At 45.0% G+C, this 27697-nt stretch overlaps 1 protein-coding gene across 2 annotated transcripts in view; it reads right to left on the bottom strand.

The window, feature by feature from the left end:
* EGFR (epidermal growth factor receptor) overlaps positions 1-27697 on the bottom strand; it is a 337156-nt gene that overhangs the window by 73858 nt on the left and 235601 nt on the right. For both annotated transcript variants that reach the window (XM_070729530.1, XM_070729531.1), the window contains exons 16-18: positions 22200-22235; positions 1985-2126; positions 1474-1596 (exon numbers count right to left, since the gene is read on the bottom strand). In XM_070729530.1, the coding sequence (XP_070585631.1) occupies positions 1474-1596; positions 1985-2126; positions 22200-22235 (301 nt within the window). The remainder of the gene's footprint in view (positions 1-1473; positions 1597-1984; positions 2127-22199; positions 22236-27697) is intronic.

Here is a 27697-nt window from a genome sequence, read left to right as displayed (position 1 = left end):
TTTAATATCTGTGCCTCCCATTTGACCTCTGTACATCCCATTTTTGACCCCTGCACATCCTATCAAATGGTGGCAGTAGCAATTCCTGCCACCTGGAATGGGCCAAAATGGGACACGTGGAGGTTGAAACTGGGGCACATGGGAGGCCAAAAATGGGATGCACAGAAGCTGAAAATGGGGCATGTGGAAGTGGCAATGGAGGGCAATGATCCCCAAAACCTGGAACAGCTGATTGGTGGTATTCTGAGAGGCCGATCTGCCAATCAGCTGCTCATGCTAAATCAGATTGTGCTGAAGCTGACCTGGCTGTTTGCTGTTTACTGCAAGGAGACAAATTGCTGGGAGGCAGAGGCCGAAGGGTGGGGCTAGAGGGAGGCTGTTTGCTGTAAGGAGGCAAATTGCTGGCTGGGAGGCAGAAGGAGATTTTTTTTCTTGTTTTTCTCTCCAAAAGCTAGGCATGTCTTATAGTCTGGAGCATCTTATACAGTGGTACCTCAAGATACGAACCCCTCGTCTTACGAACAACTCGTGATACGAACCCGGGGTTCAGAAAATTTTTGCCTCTTCTTACAAACTTTTTTCGAGTTACAAACCGGCATTCGGAGACTGCTGGGAAGCCGCACGGCTGTTTTAAAAGGTGACAGCCGGGCGGCGGGGCTCCAGAAGCCTCCCGAACGCCGGTTCGTAACTCGAAAAAAGTTCGTAAGAAGAGGCAAAAATTTTCTGAACCCCGGGTTCGGTTCAGGAGGTTGCTAGGAAGCCCCCCAGCCCAGCTGTCACCTTTTAAAACAGCCGCGCGGCTTCCCAGCTGTCTCCGAATGCCGAACGCGGAAGTTCGGGTTTGGCGTTCGGCTTCGGGAGACAGCTGGGAAGCCGCGCGGCTGTTTTAAAAGGTCACAGCCGGGCTGGGGGGCTTCCCAGCACCCCCCCGAACCCTGAACTTTTGCCAAACTTCCGGGTTCGGGGTTCGGGAGGGGGGTGCTGGGAAGCCCCCCAGCCCGGCTGTGACCTTTTAAAACAGCCGTGCAGCTTCCCAGCTGTCTCCGAACGCCAAACGCAGAAGTTTGGGTTTGGCGTTCGGCTTTGGGAGACAGCTGGGAAGCCGCGCGGCTGTTTTTAAAGGTGACAGCCGGGCTGGGGGGCTTCCCAGCACCCCCCTGAACCCTGAACTTTTGCTGAACTTCTGGGTTCGCGGTTCGGGAGGTTGCTGGGAAGCCCCCCAGGCCGGCTGTCACCTTTTAAAATAGCCGCACGGCTTCCCAGCAGTCGACGAACGCTGTTTTTTTGCGGGGGGTTTTTTTTGGTTGCACGGATTAATTGACTTTACATTGTTTCCTATGGGAAACAATGTTTCATCTTACGAACCTTTCGTCTTACGAACCTCCCCCTGGAACCAATTAGGTTCGTAAGACGAGGTATGACTGTATTGTGAAAAATACAGTACATTCATATTTAGAAAAGATGATAATTTACCTGATAGACAGTGCCAAACGCTCCAGAGCCAAGGACTTTTACTTTTTTAAATTCTGTTTCTTTTAAGATTCTTAGAAGTGCTTGATTTGGTGCTTCCCCACTTGGTGTCAAAGGTTCAACTAGCTATTGAATAAAAAAGGGTATGACTTAAAAAGAAGCAATTTCTTTTCAACCATAATAGTGTACAAAGAAGGGTTGTTTTTAAAAATGTAAAACAAAAGATTCAAACCTATTTGTGCTATAATATTATAAATCTATAACAAATTACTTGGCACTGCTGAGAAACAAATGATAAGCTTTCTCATCATTAGAAATACCATCATGACCTTATTTATATTATAATAGCTTTAATACTATTAGGAACATACAAACGTTTAGAAATACTATATTCTTTTATGAGAGCTAGAAGAATGTGGAATATGGAGTAATACAATTTAGAAATCTCTGAGATGCTACGGCAATTGTGAATCCATACTAGTTAGTTCTATTCTGAATCATTACTTATATTTACCTCTCTTTCTTGCAGCAGTCTGCGCAAAGTACGTTTTCTAACAATTCGACGTCTACGGACAAAAAGACCAATACCCAGTGCTATAACAACTAAGCAAAGAATGCTCCCAACAACTCCAGCTGCAATGGATGGGATTTTAGATCTACAAGACAGAAACAGTTATTATTGCTTCTATGTTATGGATAAATCCAGTCCATCATCTTATGTGAGCATTTGGACCATTTTTTTTAAAAGAAAGGAAATAAAATGTAACTTGGTATAACAAAACATCCAGGCAGTGGTTTCCACCAATGTAGTCTGAAGCAATGGAGTTGTAATGGACTGTAAGAATAAGCTTGAAGAACAGGAAGAAGGACCATTGAACTTACCTGAACGGTCTTCTCGCTGCACTGTGAGGAGAGTCCAATGTGGGTTGTTCTTCAGCCTCATTGGCAGGGACTGAGTTAAAAATTAACATAATTATTATGTCCCGCCCACCTCTACCTCCCTAGGTTCAGTCAAGAAAAACGAAGGAATAGTGTAAGAAAACCAACTTTATTAACTAAGAAGTTAAACTGTCAACGAACTGAACCCCTGGGCCAAGAAGCCGGGAGGGTTTGGACTCTCCTCACAGTGCAGCGAGAAGACCGTTCAGGTAAGTTCAACGGTCCTTCTCCCCTGCACTGCTCGGAGAGTCCAATGTGGGACATACCCAAGCAAACAAACTAGGGCGGGATAGGCTGGACCAGGGGTGCCTGAACACAAACCCGTTGCAGCACTCTGCGACCGAATGCCGCTTCCGATGAAGCAAACATGTCTATACGGTAATGTCTGATGAAAGTCGTGGGGGCCGCCCAGGTTGCGGCCCGACAGATGTCATCGATCGACGCCTGTGTGTTCCAGGCGGCTGTGGCAGCTGCACTTCTGGTAGAGTGAGCCGTGATTGTCCTTGGCAAAGGTGTACCTCGTGTCCTGTATGCTTCCATGATGCAAGACCGGATCCATCGGCTGATGGTTTTAGAAGACACCTTGCTGCCCATGGATCCTGAGAAGAAGGAAACGAACAATGCTTCTGATTTCCTGAAAGAGCTGGTCCATCGAATGTAAATCTTTAGCGCTCTATGGACATCTACTTTGTGCCAGCGTAAAACTGAGGGGTGTGAGCCGTGGGTACAAAAGTCTGGTAATATTATGTCCTGGGACCTATGAAATCTTGTGTTGACCTTCGGCAGAAAACTGGGATCCAACCGAAGAGTAACCCGATCTGGGTGAAACATGCAAAGGTCCGGCCGGACTGACAACGCTGCGAGCTCCGACACCCTGCGAGCAGATGTGATGGCCACTAAGAACGCCACTTTGATTGATAGAAGGCGAAGCGTGATTTCCCTCAGTGGTTCAAAAGGTGGTCCTGTAAGGGCCTGTAGGACCAAAGTCAAGTCCCAGGATGGGAAATGATGGATAACCGGGGGAGAGAGATTCGAGGCCCCCCGGAGAAAGTCTTTAACCCATGGATGATGGGAGATTGGGCGAAGGGGGTCTGGTCTTAAGACCATGGCTATAGCTGCCACTTGCCTGCGAAGGGTGTTTGGGGTCAGCCCTTCGTCTAGACCCTTCTGTAGGAAGTCCAATAGATGCAAAATGGAGGATGAGCGAGGCGGGATCTCTCTAGCTCTGCAGAATCTACAAAACACTGCCCATGTCGCTTGATAAATGTGAGTTGTTGATGGGCGTCGAGCCGATTGGATGGTATGAATGACCTTTTCCGCCCTCAAGCGGTCCCCCTCAATTTCCACACGGCAAGCCTCCACCACTGAGGGTCTGGGTGCACTAACGACCCTTGGGTGAGGGAGAGTCTGTGGTATGGGATCCTCCATGGAGGGGAGGTTGAGAGGTCCATCAGGTCTGCGAACCATGGTCGCCTGGGCCAAAATGGAGCGACCAGGATCACCTCCGCCCGTTCTGAGAGTATCTTGGAGACTACCCTGGGGAGAAGGCAAATCGGAGGGAAGGCATAGAGGAGTCCCCTTGGCCATGGGGAGAGGAGTGCATTGATACGGTCGGCTCCCGGGCACAGGAACCGGGAATAGAATCGGGCCACTTGGTTGTTGAGGTGGGTAGTGAACAAGTCCACTACTGGTTCCCCGTAACGATGTATAATGTCCTGAAAAACCTCCGGGTTCAATGACCATTCCCCCGGGTCGATTGTTGTGCGGCTCAACCAATCCGCCTGGGTGTTGTCCGATCCCGAGATGTGTTCTTCCTGGATCGAGACCAGGTGCGTTTCTGCCCAAGACATCAGGGAATGAGCTTCCTCCATCAACTGGCCCGACCTCGTACCTCCCTGATGATTTATATGGGCCCTTGTCGCTACGTTGTCCGTCATGACAAGGACGTGCTGTCCCTCTATCCTGTTTGCAAAGGAGTGGAGTGCCTTGAAGACTGCTCTTAGTTCCAGTAGATTGATATTGGGGTCCCTCAGGTCATCTGCTGTCCAGAGACCCTGGGCCACTCGGGAACCGCAATGTGCTCCCCAGCCGGAGAGGCTCGCGTCCGTGGTAATTGTCACCATCCCGATGGTGCAGGAAGGGAGAGCCTCTGTTTAGTGCCGGAGATGTCCACCAGGGCAGAGAGCAACGGACCGGTAAAGTGAGATGCACTAGGTGTTTGGAGTGGCTCATGCGAGCTCTCTGGAAGGGGAGGAGAAGCCACTGAAGTGGGCGGGCGTGCAGCCGAGCCCACGGGACGATGCTGATGCAGGAAATGAAAACTCCCAACAGCTGGGATAGGAGGGCCAAGGGGACCCTGGTGCGGTGCTGGATGGAAGCTATCAGCGTCCTCACCTTCTGCTGCCTCTCTGATGACAGGTAAACGATCTCGGCTGCAGAGTCTATTAGGGTGCCCAGATGTAATAGCTGCCTGGTTGGTCGCAGGTGGCTTTTGACGTAGTTGATCGTGAAGCCACAGGCCTCTAGAGATTGTATTGTCCGTTGTAGGTCTAGCCTGGCCTGTTGGGGACTGCTGGACAAGATGATTATGTCATCCAGGTAGGCCATGAGATGTATGGACCTGGTTCTCAGGTCTGCTGTTAACACATCCAAGAGCTTGGTGAAAGCTCTGGGGCCGATGAAAGGCCGAAAGGCATGGCCCTGTACTGAAAATGCTGGCCCTGTATGCAAAAGCGGAGAAATTGCCGATGATGCGGATGTACCGGTACATGCAGGTACGCCTCTTTGAAGTCGATGGAAGTCATCCAGTCTTGACCCCTGATAGATGCCAGGATGGACTGCAGAGAATGCATCTTGAATCGTTGGTAACGAACGTAGATGTTCAGCTGCTTGAGGTTTAGAATCAGTCGACAACCGCCGGATGCCTTGGGAACCACAAACACGATGGAGTAGAATCCCAGTCCCCGTTGCCGGATTGGCACCGGTTCTATCGCCCCGATGTCCAAAAGGTGTTGTACTTCCCGGGCAATCAGGGACCTCTTTTGTGGCTGAGACAGCGTCGGGCATTGCAAAAATCTGTTTGGAGGGGTCTGTAAAAAGTTGATTCATAGGCCATTTGCTACGGTATCCAGTGCCCAAGTGTCGGTGGAAATAGCCTCCCAGGATTCTGAGAAGGACTGCAGACGTCCACCTATGGGCACCTCGATGAGCAAGTCATTTCTGTTTACGATACCCTCCTCTGTTCCCGCCCCGAAAGGATCTGCGGGACTGCTGGAACTGTCGGTTTCTGTCTCCGTAACCAGTTCTGTCCGACCTGAAGGATGGCTGTGTGTAGGAGCTCTGTCCATAGGTCCTGGTGTTTGGAGCCGCGGGTGCGGGTGCGTCCGACCGAAAGTACTGCCGTCTGAAATATGGCACCACCCGCCTGTCTTGCCTCCTTGCCAACCTCGGCAGCACCTTTTTCTTGACTTTGTCCTCGACTAGGACTGGATCCAAAGATTCTCCAAAAAGCTTTGTCCCTTGATAGGGTGCGGTTGCCAGGCGCCATTTTGATTTGGCATCTGCTTGCCATGAGCGGAGCCATATCAGGCGTCGAGTGGAAAGGTTTGTAGCCATTGCCTGGGATGAAAACCTTGAAGCCGCCAAGGTGGCATCGGCGGAAAACTCTGTGGAGGCGATCAGTTTATTAATGTCCTGGCGGAGGCGCGCATCCTCCGGGCCAAGCCTGGGGAGGATATCCCGAAGCCAAAGGATGGAGGCCCGGTTGAAGAAGGAGGCCGCCATTGCTGCCCTCAAGGACCAGGCGCAGAGTTGGTGCATTTTCCGAATCAGGTTCTCAGCCTTCCTATCGTCGGGGCGCAAGCCATCCGCCATCTCCGATGGAACCAGGGCATTGGAGATTAATGACGTAACTGGGGTATCAACCGCCGGATACTGGAGTAAATCCTCTATCTCTGGATCAAAGGAGTAAAACTTCTTGTCCAGTGCCGAGGGACCCAGAGCCGCTGCTGGTTGTTGCCAGGGCCTCTTTATATTTTCTGCAAATATAGGCACTGCAGGGATATTTTCTGATTCCCTTTGAGGCTCGTTAATGAGCCTGGCAGCGGGTAGGATACCCACATCCTGGCCAGCTACCTTGTCAAGTTGTCAAGGTCAGCATGGTCTTTGCCTTGTTCAGAAGGACCCTGTAAAGGGATGTTTTGAATAAGCCTGCCATTACTGGTTGCTCAGATAAGGTGGCCTCATCCTCTGATAGCTCATTCTCTGGATCTGAGAGGGCTTCTCTCATCTCTTGCTCCTCCTGAAGGGAGTCATGAAGGGAAGGGGCAGATGTGGGAGCTGCCCAAATATCCTGCCTGCTGGGGCGAGGTGGCAGTGGGGATTGGTGTTGTTGAGCACCAATTGCTATGCCCTGAGCATATGCGGAGGCTATCATGTCTTGAACTGATGGAGACATGGCCTGCCAGTTATCTGTGGGCCCTCTGAGTCCTGCTGCCGTGGGAGTAAAGGTTGCAGCTGCTGGAGGTTGGGAAGGAGGCCTGCTCCAGTCTGACCTCTGAAGGCCCTCGGATGGTGGGAGGGCACTTAATGGGCGGTCTGGTGAAAGATCCCCAACACCTGTAAAGGTAGGCCCCTCAAAGGTGGCTGTTGGGAAGGCAGGTGGACCCAGCGGGCTTTGGTGAATAGCTGGGATAATCGTGGTTGAGGGGCTAGGCCCCTGTCTTGGTGTGGCCCTTTCCAACTGGGCCTCGAGGGCTTTAATTTTCTTCTCAGCCTCCTTAAGGGCAGTGGAGGACTGAGAGCTCTTCCCCTTCGATTTTGAAGAGGGCCCCTTATCCTTACTTTTGGCCTTTGATGAGACTGCCGGAACGTTGGGGCTGGTTTGAGGTGGTTGAGACATATTTAGTGCACTCACAGGTTATTCACTGGAGAAAACTGCTATTCAATAGAGGGTAAAGGCAAAAATGGAGCCTCAACGTCCCTTACAAACCACGTCATCAAGCCCCCTCGCCTGTGATTGGCTAATGAGTTAGATAGGAGCCTCTTGTCTGGGTGACGCCCTTCAAAAATGGCGCCCGTGAATAAGCCTACTCATTGTCCACGTCAGTTGCCATAAAAATGGCGGCCGTGACGTCAGGCGGGAAAATTGCCCGGTTTGAAACGGGCTTCAAGAAGCCCAGGAGACCAAGTCTCATTATGGTGGGCGCGATTTCTGGCGGGTAGCGACCTCCGCTTGGTCGCTCTCCCCCCCCATTCTCCAATCTGTTGGCTGCCGTTCCCTCGGCAATTCGCCGATCGCTCCAGCCCCAGCGCCAAACAGCTGATGTTGCTGTCGCTGTTTTCCGTCCGTGCCACTTTGAGCGGCAAACAATTGGACCGCCAAACAGCTGATGGCTTTCCGGCTTCTGTTTCTTCCGTGCCGCTTCAAACGGCAACCTTTTTTTGGCCGCAGAATTTCAGGACACCGCCAGACAGCTGATTTCCCCTTTGGGGAAATTCCTGACTGTTGTCATCCCCTTGTGATCGGTAAGAACCGATTCTGGGGGCACCCGTTGCGCTGGATAAAGACGGAGGTGTGGGGGGGTCTGAACGCGGATGTCAGGGACCCCAATCCAGCGATCCCTGTCCTCAAGGCAATACTCCGGAGAGCAGTGGCCTCTCAGGGATTGAAGTGTTGGAGAGCAATACTCTGGAGGGTATTGGCTCCCAGTGAAGAAGTCTTCCTCCTGTAGAAAAGGAAAGAAAAAACATTAGTTAGAAAGGTAGAAATTAATTCTTTCTTTCGAGAGAAGAAAACTCATAGTCCCTACACTATGACTAAGTTTTTAAGACTGAACCTAGGGAGGTAGAGGTGGGCGGGACATAATAATTATGTTAATTTTTAACTCAGTCCCTGCCAATGAGGCTGAAGAACAACCCACATTGGACTCTCCGAGCAGTGCAGGGGAGAATGCTTGTAGCCTTGGCAAAGTCTGATAAGAGAAATCTGAGTCCAAAGCAGGAATAACAGAGGAGAATGCATTTTAGAATTGACCCTCCTCAGCTTTCTGGAAGATAATGGTGCAGGAAAGAGGAAGCACTGTCAAATTTGCAAGATGTTGTTGTTCTAACTATAAATAATAAAGATAGTATTAATAGTCTTGGTTTAAGTTTCCTGATTTAGACTACTGAATGAATAGCATTATGATTTGTGAAGTTCAATGTCATTTCTGCAAAATTATGACCATCCAAGTATAACTTGATTGGCATCCTCATAACATTTGTGAAACATAAAAATAAAGTTATATCATCTGCATCTATCAATACAGCTATTAATACAGCTATTAAGATAGATAATACTCTACAAATATAACTATGCAATGTCCCCTTGACTTTCACAGGTCCTACTTTCGCGGAAAGCCTATACCACGGGTTTTCAAAAAATAAATAAATTTTTTTGAAAACCCATGATATACCAGTCCAGTGGTATTTTTTTTATTTTTAAAATTTATTTAAAGAAGCCGTCTTTAAATAAAAGCTCTGCTTCCGCCCCAGCCTCCCGATCCTTTCCCTTTAATTCTTGGAGCATTGGTATGCTCCACTTGAAGCCAAGCCTTACTGCCACCCGTCGCCTCCAATTTTGCTGCTGCCAATTTCGCTGCCACCGGGACATCTCATCTGCTGGATGGCCCACACATTCCTGCCACTGCCATTGATTTCACCGTCGCCGAGGCCCCCAGCTGTGTGGCAGTCCACACGACCCCAGCTGCTGCCACCACCGCCGATCTTGCCACCGCAGGGCCCCTCAGTTGTTTGGTGGCCTACGTTTCTTTTGTTGGTCACCGTGACTGCAGGAGGTGCAATCTGGGAAGTGCCAGCCCTACTCGGGGAGGAGCCCTCAGTTGCCATGGGTGAGCCTCCAAGTCCGGAGGCACAGGGGGCCAATGGTTCGGGCTGGTCAGCATCCTAACAATGACGGACAAACTGGAGAGATTCCCTGGGAGCTGCTCCTCCACTTTTGGAATGCCGAGCCACTGTGGCGTCTGCCTGTAATAGAGGCAGAGCTTTGCAAGGAAGCGCTTGGAGGAGTTCGAGGTGAGGAAGCAGAGAGTTCAAGCGCCTTTTTTTTTCACAAGGGAAATCGACCCCCACCCCCCTTTTTTATCCTCTTCAGCCCGTGATACAAGTGCCGCCTCACCCGGAGATCAGAGGGTGTGGCACCCGCCCTAGGCTTTGCAAAAGAAGTGCTTCTCCACTGGCAATGCCGGTTTTTAAATTTCTCTTGAGAAGGCAGCTGCGAGAAACATTAGCTTTGTGTGAACCCATGGGATTGATGCCCTTTTAATTTAGGGATTTGCCAGCTCGCATCTTCCAAATGACTGGTGGATTCCCCCCCCCAAACCACCCACCTTTCATAAGGCTTATAGAAGCCATCTTTAAATAAAAGCTCTGCTTCCGCTCAAGCCTCCTGTGGGTTCTGGGGGTAAGTAAAACCAGGAATGGAGGAGGGTGGGGGAGAAAGAAAGGAAGGAAGGGAGCATCTCTACTTTGCAGAAATTTGACTTTTGCGGGCGATCTTGGAATGTATCCCCCACGAAAGTCAAGGGAACACTGTAGATACTTATATTTCCATGAAGGAAAATGGGCATTGTACTTACATGATATGCCATTTCTCATAGGGTAGAGCTAGCCTCCAAGGATGGGAAGACACCACCCTTAGCCAATCAGGACTGAGCCTGAAAACAGAATAAATAGCACCCAATGCCTCGGAACAGCAATGCAACTCAACAGTAATATGTGGGTGGGACTTGGAGGCTAGCTCCACCCTGCAAGAAAGGGCATATCAGGTAAGTACAACACCCCTACTCCATAGTAGGTGGAGCTAGCCTGATGCAATACCCTGTGACCAAAATCCACCTGCCCTGAGACGAATGTGTCAAGTTTGTAGTGCCAGATGAACGGAATCGGGAAGGACCATGTGGCCACCAGGCAAGCCTCCCCAATCCTGGAGTTCTGGAGTTCCAAGCCACCATGGTAGCAGCACTATGCATCGAGTGGGCAGTCAGGCTGCAGTGTCATGGCAAGGACAGCAGTTTATAGCATAGAGAAATGACAGTGTGAATCCAATGACCCACCATGCAGGAGAAAACCTTCTGTCCCATAGAGGCAAGCCGAAAGGATATGAAAAGCACCTACGTTCTGTGGAAGGCAAGGGCACACTGTGGATAAGTGTCCGAGGTGTGCTTCACACCCAGGAGATGCAACATCTCTCAGAATCAGTAGTGGGGCAGAGATAAAAAACAGATAATAGTGCTCTATGACACTACCTTTGGGAATAAAGGTATTGTCCAATCTGAAGACAACACGATCATGATAAAAGACACAAAGATTGGATCATACCGAGAGGGCAGCCAATTTTGATATACAATGGGCAGATGTTACCGACATCTAAGAATATTACTTTGTAAGACAAATTACACAAAGAAACAGAATGCAAGGGTTCAAAGGAAGCCCTGATAAGTGCAGAGAGGACTTTGGACAAATCCCAGGTTGGGAATCTATGTACAACTGGAGGATATATGTTGACTGCCCCTTACAAGAATCGTCTAATGAAGGGATGTGCTGAAAAGGAATCAAGGGACCCACAGGACAACACAGTGGAAAGCCCCACTATTTGGCAGCAGAGGGTATTGAGTGCTAGCCTGTGATGGAGGAACTGCAAGATATTAATGATAGACAAGTCCAGTGGAGAATATGCCTCCTTGGAACACCAGTCACAGAATGTTCACCAAGTGTCTGAGTAAATCATCTATGTAGATAGCCTCCAGGAGACCAACATTATTTGTACAATGTTCTCCAGAACATATCTGAGAGTGAGTCATTCAAGCTCCAGGCAGTGAGTTGCAACAAGCGAAGATTAGGATGCTGGACTGACCCTTGGGCAAGCAACAACTCTGTTGGAGGGATCCTTCAAGGAGGGGAAACCGACAGGGACACAGATTTGCATACCAGGCTCTCCTGGGCCTGGTATGTGGATCTGGTGTCCCTGTTGGTCTCCCCTCCTTGAAGGATCCTCAAAGTTCCAGCAAGTTTATGCTGAGGGCAGACTCTGCAGTTGACTAGACCCCCTGGGCCACTTGGGAGCATGTGTAGGCTCCCCACCCCAGCATGCTGGCATCAGCCATCAAGCTAACCCTGTGATGTTTCAGGAAACAGGTTGTGGATCATGGGGGATATCCACCAATGCAGAAACCTCATTACTGGTGGTGGTAACTGAACCCTGGCCAGAGAGGTTGACCAGCAGGACTTCTGAAAGGGGAGGAGAAATCACTGAAGTTCCCTGAAGTGCAAATGGCCCCACAGACTAATGTGTAAGGCCGAGATCATCTTAACCAGGAGGGAGAACAAAAGGTTCAGGGAAACCAATGTTTGCGCAGAATTAGGTAAGGAAGAAAGGAAGGAAGGAAGGAAGGAAAGAAAGAAAGGAAGATGCTAGGAAGGAAGACAGACAGAAAGAAAGGAAGAAAGAAAGAAAGAAAGAAAGAAAGAAAGAAAGAAAGGGAAAAAGATGTTAGGAAGGAAGAAAGACAGAAAAAGAAAGATGGTAGGAAGGCAGGCAGGCAGGCAGGCAGGCAGAAAGACAGAAAAAGATGGTAGGAAGGAAGAGAGGCAAACAGAAAGAAAGAAAGATAGTAGGTATGTAGGAAGGAAGACAGACAAAAAAGGTAAGGGAGGGAAGAAGGAAAGAAAAAGGAAAGAAGGAAGACATATAGACAGAAAAAAGGGGGAGAAGGAAAGAAGGAAGGAGACAGTCAGACAGACAGAAAGAAAAAAAGAAAGATAAAGAAAGACTTATGAGTATGACCACAATTGAGCCCCAAACTTTAGTTGCTAAACAAGAGCGTTGTTAAGTGAGATTCACCACATTTTACTCAATACATGACATTTCCTGCTTCTAGCAGTGATTTGCAAGCTAGGAAAGTACATATGAAGGCATGTGTAATGTTCTAGTTATGGTTAAATATGTGGCAGAAAGTGGACTCTGGATGTGTTTTTCCTATTGCACTAAGTGAAGTTGAATGTGTATAATTTTAGAAGAGCGCGCTCTCTCTCTCTCTGTACATACACATATAGTTTATATAGTAAATAATGTAGCTTGACCCCCTTTTGTGACTTTCTCACAAGCAAAGACAATGGCGGACGGGGTGGGGGAGAAGCCAGATTCGTTTAACGACTGGGCTTCTAACCGATCCACACCCAGGCATGAAAATGTGATGCTCAGACATTACACTTTTCCACCCACACACAAAAATAAATTAGAGGGAACATTGCTGCGCAGTGCTCTGTAGCGACGTTTTGAGGGTAGAAGTTGAAGCAGTTTAGGTCCAGGATGTGAAGGGTCAGTAAATATTTTCACAGCCCTCTTTTTGACTCATGTAGTATACACATCTTCAAGGACAGGTTGGTAGCAATTGTTTTTTCTGCAGTTCTGATTATCCTCTGAAGTCTGTTTTGGTCTTGTTGGGTTGCAGAGTTGGTTATGACCTATAAAGCCCTACATGGCATTGGGCCACAATATCTACGGGACCGCCTTCTGCCACATGAATCCCAGTGACCGGTTAGGTCCCACAGAGTTGGCCTTCTCCAGGTCCTGTCAACTAGACAATGTCGGTTGGTGGGACCTAGGGGAAGTGCCTTCACTGTGGGGGGTCCACCCCTCTGGAATCAATTCCCCTCAGAGATTCACACTGCCCCCACCCTCCTTGCCTTCCACAAGAGTCTTAAGCCTCATTTATGCCACCAGGTTTGGGGCCATTAGATTCTTGTCCCCTGACCGATGAATGGAGTGAGAGAAACCTGATTGAATGGGAATGACTGGTTTTTATGGTTTTTAGTTTTTATGTTTAATTAATTGTACCCAAAATGTTATATATTGTTTTATTATATGTTGCAAGCCTCCCCGAGTCTCCGAAGAGGGGTGGCATAAAAGTCCAATTAGTATATAGAGAGAAGAGAAATGGTAAGAGTGGGGGCCCCTGTGCTAATTGTATAGGTATCTGATGTAATTTTGCCTAGCTTCACCTGCTGCTTCCTGTCTGTTAGGAAGCTTGTGATCCACTTACAAGTATGTTCAGGTACTGCTAGCTGATTTAGTTTAATTAAAAGAATATCCAGAATGATGGTATTGAATTCTGAACTAAAGTCTATAAAAAAGACTCCATCATAGGTCTTTGGAGATTCAAGATGTTGTAAAATGTAGTGCACCATCTGTTGATCTATTTGTATATATACAAATTGCAGGGGGTATAACAGTGGATCTGTGATGGTTTTCAAGTGGGAGATCACTAGCTTTTCAAAGGTTTTCATAACTACAGATGTTAGAGTAACTGGTGTTTAGTCATTCAGTTCCTTCATGGAGGGCTTCTTCGGCACTGAAATGATAGTAGAGCATTTGGAGCAGGAAGGACATAGCACATCTCTAGTGATTTGTTGAAAATTTGGGTGAAAATGGGAGCCAATTGGTCAGCACAGACTTTTATGCAAGAAGGAGTTATCTTGTCTGGGTCTGGTGCTTTTCCAGGCTTCTATCTGTGAAATCTGTGGAACTCATTATCGGACTCAATTGTGTCAACCCCTAACCCCCACGATTGACCTCTCCAGGTTCCTAAGAGGCTAGTAAGGGGCATACATAAGTGCACTGGTGTGCCTTTCATCCCCTTTCCTTTCTTTCATCTATCATATATATTCTCTTCCTTTCATATATCCTCTCCTCTAAGTTCACTTTTACCCTTATATATATTACCACATGTCTTTTTTTCTTTCTATGTATTTGTGTATTGGACAAATGAATAAAAAAAATAAAAAAATAACATAAATAGATCTTGCACTAGGGAATCCCACCTTCGTCGCCAGATGTTAAATCCTTGCTGGAAGAAGGACTGCACTCTTATGGTGAGTAACGGTTCTTTTATTAACATTGAATAACGGTTACAGAACTAGACCAAAGATAACATGGCCGTGTCTGGCAGCTATATATATACCGGACTGCCAGGCTCAGCCAACCAATCACATTACGGTATTCTCCCGCCCAAGGAATAGGGGGCGGATACAAGACTTAACTGTCCTCTGGACACAACACCCAGGAGTTGTAAACCCAATGGGATGGGTTCAGTTGTAGGAGGTGTGACTATTGTTGGTGTGTCTGGGATGGAGGCTGTGGAGATAGGTGGCTATAGTTTCTTTTCAAACCTGAAGTAGAACACATTCAGATCATCTGCCAGTTGCTGATTTCCTTCAGCTTAGGAAGGTGGTTTGCTGTAACCAATAATATTTTGGAGAGTTTTCTACATGTTTGCCGGTTCATTTGTTGAGAATTGATTCTTTAGCTTTTCAGAGTAGTTACTTTTTGCTGTTCTGATCTCCCTTGTTAATATATTTCTGGCCTGATTGCACAGCATTCCAACACTTCTTCTGTAGGTTTCCTCTTTGGAATGATGTAACTGCTTAGGTTTAGCTATAACCCAAGGTTCATTGATACTGTATATTCGCAAGTTCCTGGTAAGTTCATATAGGTCTTCACAGAAGTTGACATATGATGTTACAGTATTTGTGAGTTCATCTGGATCTGCAGAGGTATCTTTAAAAATATTCCAGTCGGTGCAGTCAAAGCAAGCCTGTAGCTTTAACTTTGCTTCTTCAGTCCAAGTCATCACTGATTTAATTGTTGGTTTTGTGGCTTTAAATCTTTATTTGTATGCAGGTAAAAGGTGAATCATGGAAGGGATGACCGCTGCCCTACCAAAAGGGCCATTTGGGTTGGTTGCCCCTAAAAGGCCTGTCCGGTAGGGCACCTTGGTGGGAGCCATATTGTTTGTGGTACTGCCCTTGATAAGAATACCCCCCATGGGACTGACCAAAATCCTTAGAAGTCTTTCTAGGATACAGAGCAGCTCTGAAAGCAGACTTCCTACTGCCTGAGGGAAGCACCTTATGCTTATCCCTGGTTTCCACTACTATGAGGTTCAGGACTTCATCAAAGAGGAATGGACCAGAAATAGGGACAGTTGCTACTTTTATATGTGGTACACTTCAGCCAACCAGCCCCATAACCAGGCCATCTGGCGTGCCACCATTGCTAACCCCATGGCCCTTGCCGCAAAAGGTGCAGATTGCAAGGTGGAATCAGAGAGGAATTCAGCAGCTGCCAGGAGTTTGTTCAAGTCCTGGTGTGCCCTGGTTTCAGAAGGTGGTAGATAGCCCTGGTGCAGCCATTTGTCAAGGCCTTTATGGCCCAGGCAGCAGACTGATGAACCCCCTGAAGAGTCATTTACTCCTTCATTCGGAGTAAATTCTCTGTGTCACCGGGTATCTGGGTGTTAAATGTATGATGCAAGTACCAGGCTGTCCACAGGAGGTATTGGAAGGTGCTTGGCCAAATTGGTATACACATTAAAAAAACCTCTTGTCCAGGATATTGGGCAGGGGTCTAGCTGACGGAGATTGCCACTGATTCAGAGTAGCATCTATAAAAAGGTCCGGAGTCAGAATTACCTCTATAGGTGAGGAGGTCAATTGAAAAAGGAGATCTATGGTGGTGGGATGTTAAGAGCCATCTGTAGGTGGGGTAAGTTGGCTGTGGTTTGGGCCTTGTGCAGCAAGGAATGGAAAGGGGCTGGGTCGAAAAGGCTAATGGAAGCATTGGCTAATGGAAGCCAGATCCTTATCTTCGGGCATGACCAGCTCTGGCTGTTGTTACCCCAAATACCCTTTCTGTTACCAGTCCACCTCCTGGTCCAGATTCTCTACAGTGTCTGAGGAGTGGTTGGAGAGAGATTCCAAAACTGGGCCAGGGCAGGTGAGAGTTCCCAACAGATTTTGAGGAGCGAGGATAGCCGCTAAATGGTCCAGCTGGCCCCATCATGGCTCTAATGCCAGCCTCTATATCCTTTCTGATGGCTTCATTAATGCAAGCCTGAATGCTGTCAGACTGAAGGGGGTTCGTACCTACTACCTGGTTATGTGCCCTTGCCTGCGATCCACCTCTTTGGCACTCCCACATGATTCCCATATGTCCATCTGAGTGATGTGGAGTTCAGCATCATCTAGATTCTTGAGACAGAATCCAGGCGATAGTTATACCATAGGCTAGGGTGTCCCTTGGGACTGTGACGCAGAGGATGCTGAGGGCAGGTCACTTTGGGCCTTGCTGTGCTTGTTAGAACATTTCTCCTTGTGGGGCACCTGCTTATCTTTGTGGCCCTTGGGCTTTATGGAGGTGACCGCTGGGCTATCCTGGGAAGTGAGTGGTCTTGGGAATGGAGAAATAGCCCTCATACATTCACCATCAGTATCCGGGGCAGGCCTAGGGTTCTTTTTTTTTTGCCTTCCTTTGCTTATGGGATTTGTCAACCATGCTCCCTCTATTAAAATTCAATGAGGCTATACAGCGGGTGGGGCCATGTGACAAAATGGATGCCACCCAAATTAGACCTCCCAAAATGGCAGTCAGACACTGTAGAGGGAGAGGAGTCCTAGGGAAGTTGATAAGAGGCTTTACAGATGTGCCTCACAATGGGGCAGCTCAGGAAAAACAGGTTGTAAGAGGACCGCAATACAGCTGGAGTATACTTTCCCCCAGTGCAGTCAGGCTGCAGATCAGTCAATTCGAATGTTCGAGAGGAGGCTGGGGCAGTGGCTGCAATGAAGCTTCTCATTCTCTGATCACGAGAGGCTGCGATCAGCAGACGAGATAAGAGGTTGGCTGTCATCAGCGATGCCAAACCTGTCGCCCATGTGGAAGACTCAGATAGTTTATTGACAGGTAAACAAAAGCGGTCAGTTTGAGCTGCTCTGTCAGTTGGCAATCAGCAAACTGCTTGCCCGCCATAGCCTCTTGGCCACTAGCTCATTTTTGATAGCTAGCAAAAAAAACCTCCTCAGGCTCTACTGTGTTAGTTCAGCTGGCAATCAGTGTTCCCTCTAATTTATTTTCAGGGTGGGCAGAAAATAATAATGTCTGAGCAGCAGTCCCTTTGGAACTGGGGGGGGGGCATAGAAGTCAAAATAAATAAATAATAAATAAAGAAAGAAAGAAAAAATTCCCTTTTTTATTAAAAGAAATTAATAATAAAACAAAAACAAAATCTATTACTATTAAAACTAAAACAACCAGCAAAACCAAAAACACAATTAATAAATCCATGCTTTAAAATCTTCATTTCTTAAATACTTATCATAGTATTATAGTGATCTAATAATATTATGAAAATCTATCTGAACACCAATGCATCAATTAATATATTTCCATATTTACTTTTCTATAATTTCATTCAATATTTCCAAGCTCGATTAATTTTCAGGCACTTAGCATTTACTATTATTAACTTTCATCAATTTTCTACATTTCCAAGTATATTTTAAATTCATAATGCAAACTCATAAAATCATACAGTACATATCATAAACCCCTGTATCTTTCATTAATTTTACCTATGTAATTCTATATAGTTCTAATCCTCTAATCCAATTTTACGAATTAATACATCCTAATATTAAACAACATCTAAATATATCTTTTACCATCATTCCATAGTCAATCCATATTTAATAATCAATCATCCCTTCTCAAATTTCTACCACTCTTGCCAAAGGGAAGACACCATGTTGTTTTTCAGTAGCTTGCGTTTTTCTTTTGATATTTGTTATTTTTCTTTTTAATTATAAATTACCAAAGGTTTTTACGCAACTGAGATACATGAAAACTAAAGCATATTAAGAAATTGGATGATTGATATTGTTTTGCTGATCTTAATCTGCACTGCAGTAAAGATATTTTGGTTTTTAAAAAACCCACCATATTTTGCTTCAGAGAATTTCAAAATAAAATTCTGTGTGTCTATAACAGTGACCTCAGAATGGGGCAACTCTGCTAAGTATCAAAATGCCAGTTGAGTTAGTTTCAAACTAGATTTTGATTTCCTTTCTCTCTCTCTCTCCCTTCCTTTCTTTCCTCTCTTCCACTTTTTTCTCTTTTTCTCTCTCTCTTCCTTCCCCTCTTCCCTCTTCCCCTCCCTCCCTTTATATTTCTCTCTTCTTCCCTTTCTCTCTCCCTCTCCCTCTTTCTCCCTTTTCTCTCTCTTCCTTCCTTCCCTCCTTCCTTCCTTTCCACTTCTCTTTCCCTCCCTCTCTTTCCCTTCTCTTTTCTTTCTTTCTCTCCACTTCTCCGGTGGGCAGCCGGCTTTGCTGACTGGCACAGGGCTTCAGCCTGGTGCCGCGGGGGGGGGGGAAGTGGCTGCCTCCCCCCTGCCCAGGAAAGAGGCGCAGGAAGCAGCATGTTTGAAAAGTGTGCAGCTTTCCTGGAAAGCCAGCTTTGCTGGCCAGCGCGCCCTCCCCTTGGCTATGCCTCCCGCCGCCACCACGCAGCTCACCTCAGAAGCCTTTGATGCTTTGCTGGCCAGCATGGCGGCGGGGGAGGAGACAGAATTCAGGGCAGAGTAGGCCGAGCCCATGCCCATTGCCCCCGGCTCCAGGGCACAGCTCTCAGTGTGGCGGCTGGGGAGGAGGCCAACGCCTCCTCCGACGCTGCACAGGTGTGTAGCTCAGGGCCAAGCCCGGGCCCATCGGCCCCGGCTCCAGGGGACAGTCCCCAGTGTGGTGGCAGGGGAGGAGGCCAACGCCTCCTCCGACGCTGCACAGGTGTGTATCAGAGCCGGGGCAGCTTCGGCCCTGGCTGCCGACGCCAAAGTGGGGAGGAGAGGAGAAGGTCCTCTGTGCGGGAATTCAAAATTCCCATGCTGAGAGGGAAAAACCAGCGTGCTACAGTGCGCTATGTGCCTTAGAGGGAACACTGCTGGCAATCAGCAAATAGCTTGCCTGCCACACCCCACACAAAATCAGATCAAAATGGGAAAAATAACAAAAATGGCAATTGATTGCCAGACCATCATGAAAGCTTTAGCTCTTCAAAATTGCATTCAAGGCCTGCTAACAGTGATGGAGGGTGTGTTGGAGAAGCCTTTTCAGCTCTCCAGGCAGAGGCACCAGCTGCGAGATGAAAAAAAACCTTTATGGTGTCCTTTATATCAATTTGGGACACTTCCCACTCTTTTACAGCTGGAATTAAATGTAAGAGCAAGGGCCTTCGGCTGAAGGGCGAATAGCAGCTGCATCAAAAAGAGCCCCCAATTGCATACAACCCAAGTACTGAGTTTGGGAGGCTTAGTCAGGGAAAAAGAAATACCTCATGAGTGTACAATTAGAAGAAAGGTAGAATTCGAGAATGGAAAGGCACGCTTCATTGGCTCAGGACTGAGTCAAAAGAGGGGGAATTGAGGCACGAGGATGCTATTTATACTGTTTTCAGACTCAATCCTGATTGGTTAAGGGTGGTGTCTTCCCATCCTGGGAGGCTAGCTCTACCTACTATAGACAACAATAATATGCTCACTTCATATACTATTGTGGAATTTTCTATCATTAGAAAATTAGCTGTAGTTAGAAAATTAGACATTAGGAAAATTAATGTTGTACAAAACAAAGATGTGATTATGTGGTTAGGACCTAATAAGCAACTCTAGCATAGTGGAAAGTTTCTATCAATTAACTGGATTTTAAATATTACATTAATATTTAAAAATATGATTGAATTAATGATCTCTTTCCTCTTGGCTAATATTTTCATGCTATGATTGGAGTACTGTGAATGCATTATCTCTTCCTTACTAACCATTCATATTAAAAACTACAGTATTTTTCTGTGTATAAGATGCACTGGTATATAAGATGCACCTAGATTTTAGAGGAGGAACAGAAGGAAAAAAGTATTCTGAACTAAATGGTGTAGTATTATATTGTTTAATAACAATATTAGTGTAGCAGAATACTTTTTACAACCATACATACTTTTTAAAACCATGTAAACTTTTAAAAACCACGTACACTCTTTACAAACTTCAAACTTGACAGCTTCAATTCCCAGAATTCCTCCACCAATCATGCTAGCTCAGAAATGGGAGTTCAAGTCCACAAGCCTTAAACTTCCAAGGTTTGAAGACCCTTGCATTCCTAACCTCTAACTCAGGTATCTTCAAAGTTGACAACTTTAAGACTTGTGGACTTCAACTCCCAGAATTCCCCCACCAGTCGTGCCAGACTTGGCTCTCCTCCTAGTACTCCCCCCACACCCACCCACCCCACGGTTCAGATTCACACACACTTCTGCTCTAGCTGGATGTAGAGCTGGCATCCCTGTGCAACTGCATGACAGCTCCAGGCTCTGAAGACATAGCAGCTGTGAGTGGGAAGCCAAGCCCGGCTTAGGAAGATCTGAGGAAGGCTACGTACCTGGGATTGGCTGGAATGTGAGTTCGGCTGAGCGACTAGCTTTTCACCAGGTTCTTTTTTTAAAGAGAGAGAGAGAGAGAGAGAAAGAAAGAAAGGGGGAGGGTGAATAACCAGCTTCTCTAGAGAAAGAAATGTGTATCTCCCATCAACTGCAATGTAATTCTGTCTTTCTTTCTGTCTTTCTGTCTTTACACCGCAATTGATGGGAGATACACATTTCTTTCTCTTGAGGAGCTGTTTATTTGCCCACCCCCTTTTCTCTCTCTCTCTCTCTCTTTAAAAGAAAAGAACCTGGTGGAAAGCTAGTCGCCCCCATCTGAACTCACACCCCAGCTGATCCCAGGTGCGTAGCCTTCCTCAGATCGTCCTTATATTGCAAGTAGAGCAATGGATAAAACCCTGAAAAGACTTGGGGCTTGGAAAACATTCTTCTTTGCAGACAGTAACAGTGAAAGAGCTTGCAAGCAGGTAAACACTGGGAACATTGTTAGCACCTGGTTAGGGCTGGAAAGAAACTTTCAGAGCAAGTAAAACAATGAAAAAAACCCTACAAAGACAGGATTTGGAATATACTTTGCAGAAAGTAACAATGAAAGAGCTTGGGTATATTAATAGCACCTGGTTAGGGTTGGAAAGAAATATCTGGAGCAAGTAAAGCAATGGAAAAAAAACCCTACAAAGACAGGGTTTAGAATACATTATTGGCAGAGTTTAACAATGAAAGAGCTTGCAAGCCAGTAAAGGCTGGGAACATTGTTAGCACCTGATTAGGGCTGAAAAAAAACTTACTCAGAGCAAGTTAGAGTAATGAAACAAACCCTGCAAAGACTTAGGGCTTGGAAAACATTCTTCACAGAAAGTAACAATGACAGAGCTTGGGTAGCACCTGGTTAGGGCAGGAAAGAAACATTTGGAGCAAATAGAAAATGAAAAAAAAAATCAAAGACAGGGTTTGGAATACATTCTTGGTAGAGATTAAAAGCCGGTAAGAGCTGGAACATAATTAGCACCTGGTTAGGGCCAGAAAGAAACTTACTCAGAGCAAGTTAGAGTAATTAAAAAAAAACATGCAAAGACTTAGGGCTTGGAAAACATTCTTCACAGAGAGAAGCAATGAAAGATCCTGCAGGGTAAGAGCTGGAAAAGAAACTAGTTAGGGTTAAAAATAACTAGTTAGAAGCTAGTTAGGGTTAAAAAAGGCTACATTGAAAGTATAAGACACACCCTAATTATTAGCCTATTTTAGGGGGGGGGGAAGGTGCATCTTGTACACTGAAAAATACGGTATGTAAACTGCTATAAACTAATAATGGATCTGGGTCTCTTTCCTAAAGCTACAACTAAAAAGACATACTTTGTATATAAGAATCCATTTTATTTAAATCTGCTTTGTTTTGCCACAATATTTTGATTTAATTGGACACAACTAGAAATAGACATCTGACTTTACATTAGTTAACAATAAATACCCATTGGGGCAGCCTTCGGGTCCAGGTCCTTTGCATCTAAAAAAGTAAGGAAAATAAAAATGAGCAGAATTAAAAAGAGAAGAGAATATTTTAATTTAACATTTAACTGTTTGCTCTATGAACATCAGTAATTATTTTGTAAGACCATGTAATTAATAATAAATAAAGTACAGTGGTACATCTACTTATGAATGCCTCTACTGACAAACTTTTCAAGATACAAACACAGTGCTTAAGATTTTTTTGCCTCTACTCCCGAACCATTTTCCACTTATGAAGCCGAGCCCAGGGGCATGCACTCTCTTACTGCCGCAGGAATTCCCCTGCCTTGTAACTGCCGCCACCGGGGTTGACCGATGCCTGTCCAGAAAAGACTTTCTTCTTCAACTGCAGGGACGTCTTTGCCTCCTTTCCTTGCAAGATGATTTCAGGACTGGGAAGATGGGAGAACGAGCTCCTCAGCCACATTTTGAAAGTCAGGACATCGGGCTTTGCTTGCCGCCCAGGGAATCTTGTGGCAACAGGCAACCCCCCCCACCAAAGCAGAAAGGATTTCGGACTGCGGTCTTGGGAAGCGGTGGTGGTACATTTCCTGCCATAGCGCCGGTTTCTCAGCATGGGCCGGCAAAACCCCCAATGGAAGATCAGTTGGTTGGAGTCCCTCTCCCCAGAAAGTAGCACCCGTCTGTGGCCTTTGCACGCCGAAGCCTTCAATACCCAAAACCTGGAAACCTCCGTAACGGAGCACTCCCCAAAAGACTGCAGCCTGGGGAGAGCGGCTGGCCAAGCGGAGAGCATTCTGGATTCCTCCCTTTGTGGAGTCGGCTCCTCACATGGGCCCTTCTGCCATCCCTCACAACTTTTCCACTCTCTTCTTGTTCCTCGGCAGTTGGCAGGGAGGCGTTGTAAGGGTCCACGGAGATGGAAGGTAGGAGGAATTAAAGCCAGCTGCTTTGGGTGCCTTGAAAGGAGTCCCCTGGAGGAAGTGGGTACCAGGCATCGAGTGAGAGTCAGGGAGCCTTCTCTGAGGCCGAAGCACCAGACCTTCCCACCGCCAGGATTCCTCTTTGCCGCCACCACCAAAAACTTTAAAGGAGGGTGGAAGACCCACTGGCTGACAATCCTCCTGGCAGCTTCTCGCATGTGTCAACCCACCCATGAGAATCCCTCCAGGCAGCCTCCGCTGTCTTTCCCCCCACCTCCTCCCCCCACCCCTGAACAAGGATCAGAATGCCAGCAATAATAAGGCAAAAAGGGTGGATTTTGGGATGGGTTTGCACGCATTATTCGCTTTTACATTGATTTCTATGGGAAAAATTGCTTTTACTTATCAACCTTTCTACTTAAGAACCTGGTCATGGAAAGAACTAAGTTTGTAAGTAGAGGCACCACTGTATTTAGGTAGTTATTAAGAATCTTGTACCAAATGTTTTTATTCAGGGCAGGTTCTGCTTAAGCCAAAGCTCTGAATTTGAATAACCTGCAACATCCTGTCCCAAAGATGATTTTTAAAGAGGCAACTGGATAGATGAAAGCCAACTTGGGATAGCCACATGTTCTGAGGGCTTCTTTGATGTTTTTAGTTATTTTTCTTTCCCAGCATTGCTGGTAGGCAGGTCTTCAGCTCAATGGTGTAGAGTTCTTATAACTCTCATTTTGTGTTCCAGTGGGTGGATCACACACATATCATTATTTACATTTTTATTTTCACCACGCACTGGAGCACAAAACAGGAGTTATCAGAACCCTACATCATCGAGCTGTTTTTTACAAACCACAAATGTAACCCTGAAATAAAGCTATTATAAAGAGTTTCAAATCTTTATTATCATTGCACAACACTGAGCTCCCTCAGTGAACTCCCCCAACACAATACAACCCACAATGAAGACAGAAAATCCCTAACCCAATAACACATATTAATAACACCCAATCTGATAGCACCAATGTGAACATGTTACACATTGCGCCGGCCCTGCAACTAATTCAACAAGATTGTGTCAAGTACACCATTGTGTCCTGCCATTCTGTTGGAGGGAGAGGGGAAGGCTGGCTGGCATTTTTTGCATGTTTTCTCTTTTGCTATTACTGTTTGGGAATTAGGAGGGGATTGTCTTCAGAGATGAAGCAGATTCCCTCCCAGCTGGTTCCAGTCTGGTTCTAAAGATGTCTTTTCCTGGGAATGACTTTTGATCTGCCTAGCACCACAACGTTCCCAAAATGTCGTTGTGACATCACATTGGCTGATGGTGGACTGATGGAAGTGTGTGTGTTGGACTGGATTTGGGGAAATTGATGAATTGCTTTGTGCTTTGCGTATGATCTTCAAATTCCATGTGACTTTAGTGCAACCACTTTCTCTCAGTAAAAGTTCTTTCAATTCAACTCAATGGAATCAAGAGTTTTGCTTTCCTGAGGGACCAGTTGGGACAGATCCTCACATTAGGTGGAATCTGAAGGTCCCACTAAAAAACAAAGCAACTTTTCAATTTCCCTTGAGTTCTTCCATCTCTCGCTGTCACTCACATCTTGGCACCAACAACTGCATCTCTGCATTCCACATTTGCCATCAGTTTATTCAATCATGTTTCATTGAGGATTACACTTATAACTACAACTTTAGAACATGAACCTATTTTGTGTTGTGATTACATTGTTTTTAAGAATAAGGCAGTACATTTAATTACATAGAGATGTTTTACATACATGATATCCTAGCACATGACTGTCATTCTTAAGCAAATAATTTCCATGCAGGTGGCATGTTTATAGATGTAGGGGTCAAATCTGTAGAATCTTCCTAGAGAATCAACAACTATTCCTAGCAGCACATTCACCTGATAACCAGAATCCTTGTGATTATGTCTATACATGTACTTAGGTCATGTATGGTTAATGTTCACAGAAAAAAAAAGTTCCTGTATAACTGGTGTAATGTTTCAAGGAAATCAATTTTGTTTTCATATAACAATTTCTCAACAACAGTACATTGCTGGGTATATATTGGCAGGACTATTATTTACACTGACCAAGAAGTCACTCAGTTTAAACACATACTTGATATTTATTTATTTATTTATTTATTTATTTATTTATTTATTTATTTATTTATTTTTCGGTATAATTTTTTTTATTTTTCTCCACCATGACATAAAACAATATATTGTTATAAACACAACAACAATGCTTAAAGTCAATCATATACAAACTTTTCTTTTCTCATTACTCGCTCCATGGAGGGTCTTATCTCTCTTCCCGGATAAAGTTTTCTGTTAATTTTATACATTATTAGCAATTCTTAAAATTCTAAATTAAAATTTTTCCCTCACCGTCTTACTACTAAAGGTTACAACAATGCAAAGAATAATAAATCTTTTTTATCTAAATTTAATCTTATATCATATAGTTGATTAAAGATTCTCTCTCTCTCTCTCTCTCTCTCTCTCTGTGTGTGTGTGTGTGTCTGTATATATATATATATATATTTGTTTTCGTAAATTTTCACGGGTATATGTATGTAGATTGTTCTGAGTTCGGGTTTTGCCCTGTGTAATGTTTTGCATGTCTATGCGACGTTTCGGCGAAATCACATTCACCATCATCAGGCTGAAGTTCCAATCTTTGTGTTGTTGTAAAAATGGAATGTTAGCAACTGTCATTTCTTCCTAGTATATAGTGTGGGGGTGGAGATTTGTTTTGAATGTAGCAAATAGATTGGGTGATTATGTTTCAGTGATCTGATTGGTTGGTGTAATCATAGTTATTAGAAGGAATGACATGGAGATTTTTATGAAGTGTTTTGTTTAAGGCTGATTTCCAAATATAAAATTCTAAAATCATAATTATTAGAAGGATTGACATGCTGATTATTATGAAGTGTTTTTTTTGTTTAAGGCTGGTTTCCAAATCTCTGGCAGGCGGGAGGTGTCACTCAAAATATTACACGGGGCAAAACCCGAACTCAGAACAATCTACATATACACACACACACACACATATATATAAATATATATTATTATTATTATTATTATTATTATTATTATTATTATTATTATTATCATCATCTATTAAATTTGTATGCCGCCCCTTTCCATAGACTATATAATAATAATAATAATAATAATAATAATAATAATAATAATAATAATAATAATTTATTAGATTTGTATGCCGCCCCTCTCCGAAGACTCGGGGCGGCTCACAACAAGCGATAAAACAATATTGTACAGGCACAAATCTAATATTAAGAAAAAACTAAAAAACCCTATCAATTAAAAACCAAACAGCACATACATACCAAACATAAATTATAATAAGCTTGGGGGAAAGGTGTCTCAAATCCCCCATGCCTGGCGGTATAGATGGGTCTTAAGTAGTTTACGGAACTACTGTATCTTTAGTAAAAGAAACTATTCATAATATGTAACCTACATCATAAACTAAAGTTCTATATATTTAAATCTAAACAATAAGTAAATTTTGTGTTACAGTAGTACCTCGGTTTTTGAACGCTTCTCAGTTCAAACAAATTGGTATTTGACCAGGAAATTCAAGTAACTTTTGCCCTGAAATCCGAACAAATATTTGGAACTCGAACACTCGAGAGAGCTGAAGACAGAAGCCGGCAAACTACAGAGAGAGAGAGCCAGGGACAGAAGCAGGCGATCGAGAGAACTGAAGACAGAAGCCGGCAAACTACCCACACAGAGAGGGAGCCAGGGACAGAAGCGGGCAATCGAGAGAACTGAAGACGGAAGACGGCAAACTACAGAGAGAGAGAGAGAGAGAGACATGGGGACAGAAGCAGGGAGAGGGAGAGACAACTGAGAAGGGGAATTTATCTTAAATTGTTTCAGTTCTCAACCAAATCAGTTCTCGACCACACTTCCAGAACGAATTGTGGTCAAGGACCGAGGTACCACTGTATATCATTATATAGTGCTATCACAATTTCTCATCTTTGCCAGCTGGCTTGCAAAGCTTGAATCAAATTAACTTGTTTCTATTTTTCCAAAATTAACTAATTACTAATACATACATAATGTATCTCTTAATTTTCTATCCAATCATAAAACTTCCCCCAAATTTTATAATAATCAGACTCTTGTTTTTCTTTAAGTTTCAAAGTCAATCTACTCATCTCTGCACAATCCTTAATTTTTCTCAAAATTTCCCTTTTCATTGGTATCCTATTTAATTTCCAACATTGTGCATATGCAATCCTAGCTGCAGTAATTACATGTATAACTAAATATGTCTCTTCTTTATCAAAATTATCTGGTAAATTACCCAGAAGATATATCTCGGGTCTAAAATCAAGTCTTTCTTAAAATCTTCTGAATCCAATGTTGAATTTGTGTCCAAAATTTTCATGCTTCCAAACAAGTTCACCACATGTGATAAAATGAGCCAGGTAACTCTCTGCATTTCCAACAGTTCATCGACAAATTCTGAAACATTTTTGCTAGCTTTTGTGGTGATATATGCCATCTATAAAA

Source organism: Erythrolamprus reginae, chromosome Z (assembly GCF_031021105.1).
Source record: "Erythrolamprus reginae isolate rEryReg1 chromosome Z, rEryReg1.hap1, whole genome shotgun sequence".
NCBI lineage: Eukaryota > Metazoa > Chordata > Lepidosauria > Squamata > Dipsadidae > Erythrolamprus > Erythrolamprus reginae.
The sequence above is the reverse complement of the archived record's forward strand: the minus strand, read 5'-3'. Positions and strand labels throughout refer to the sequence as shown.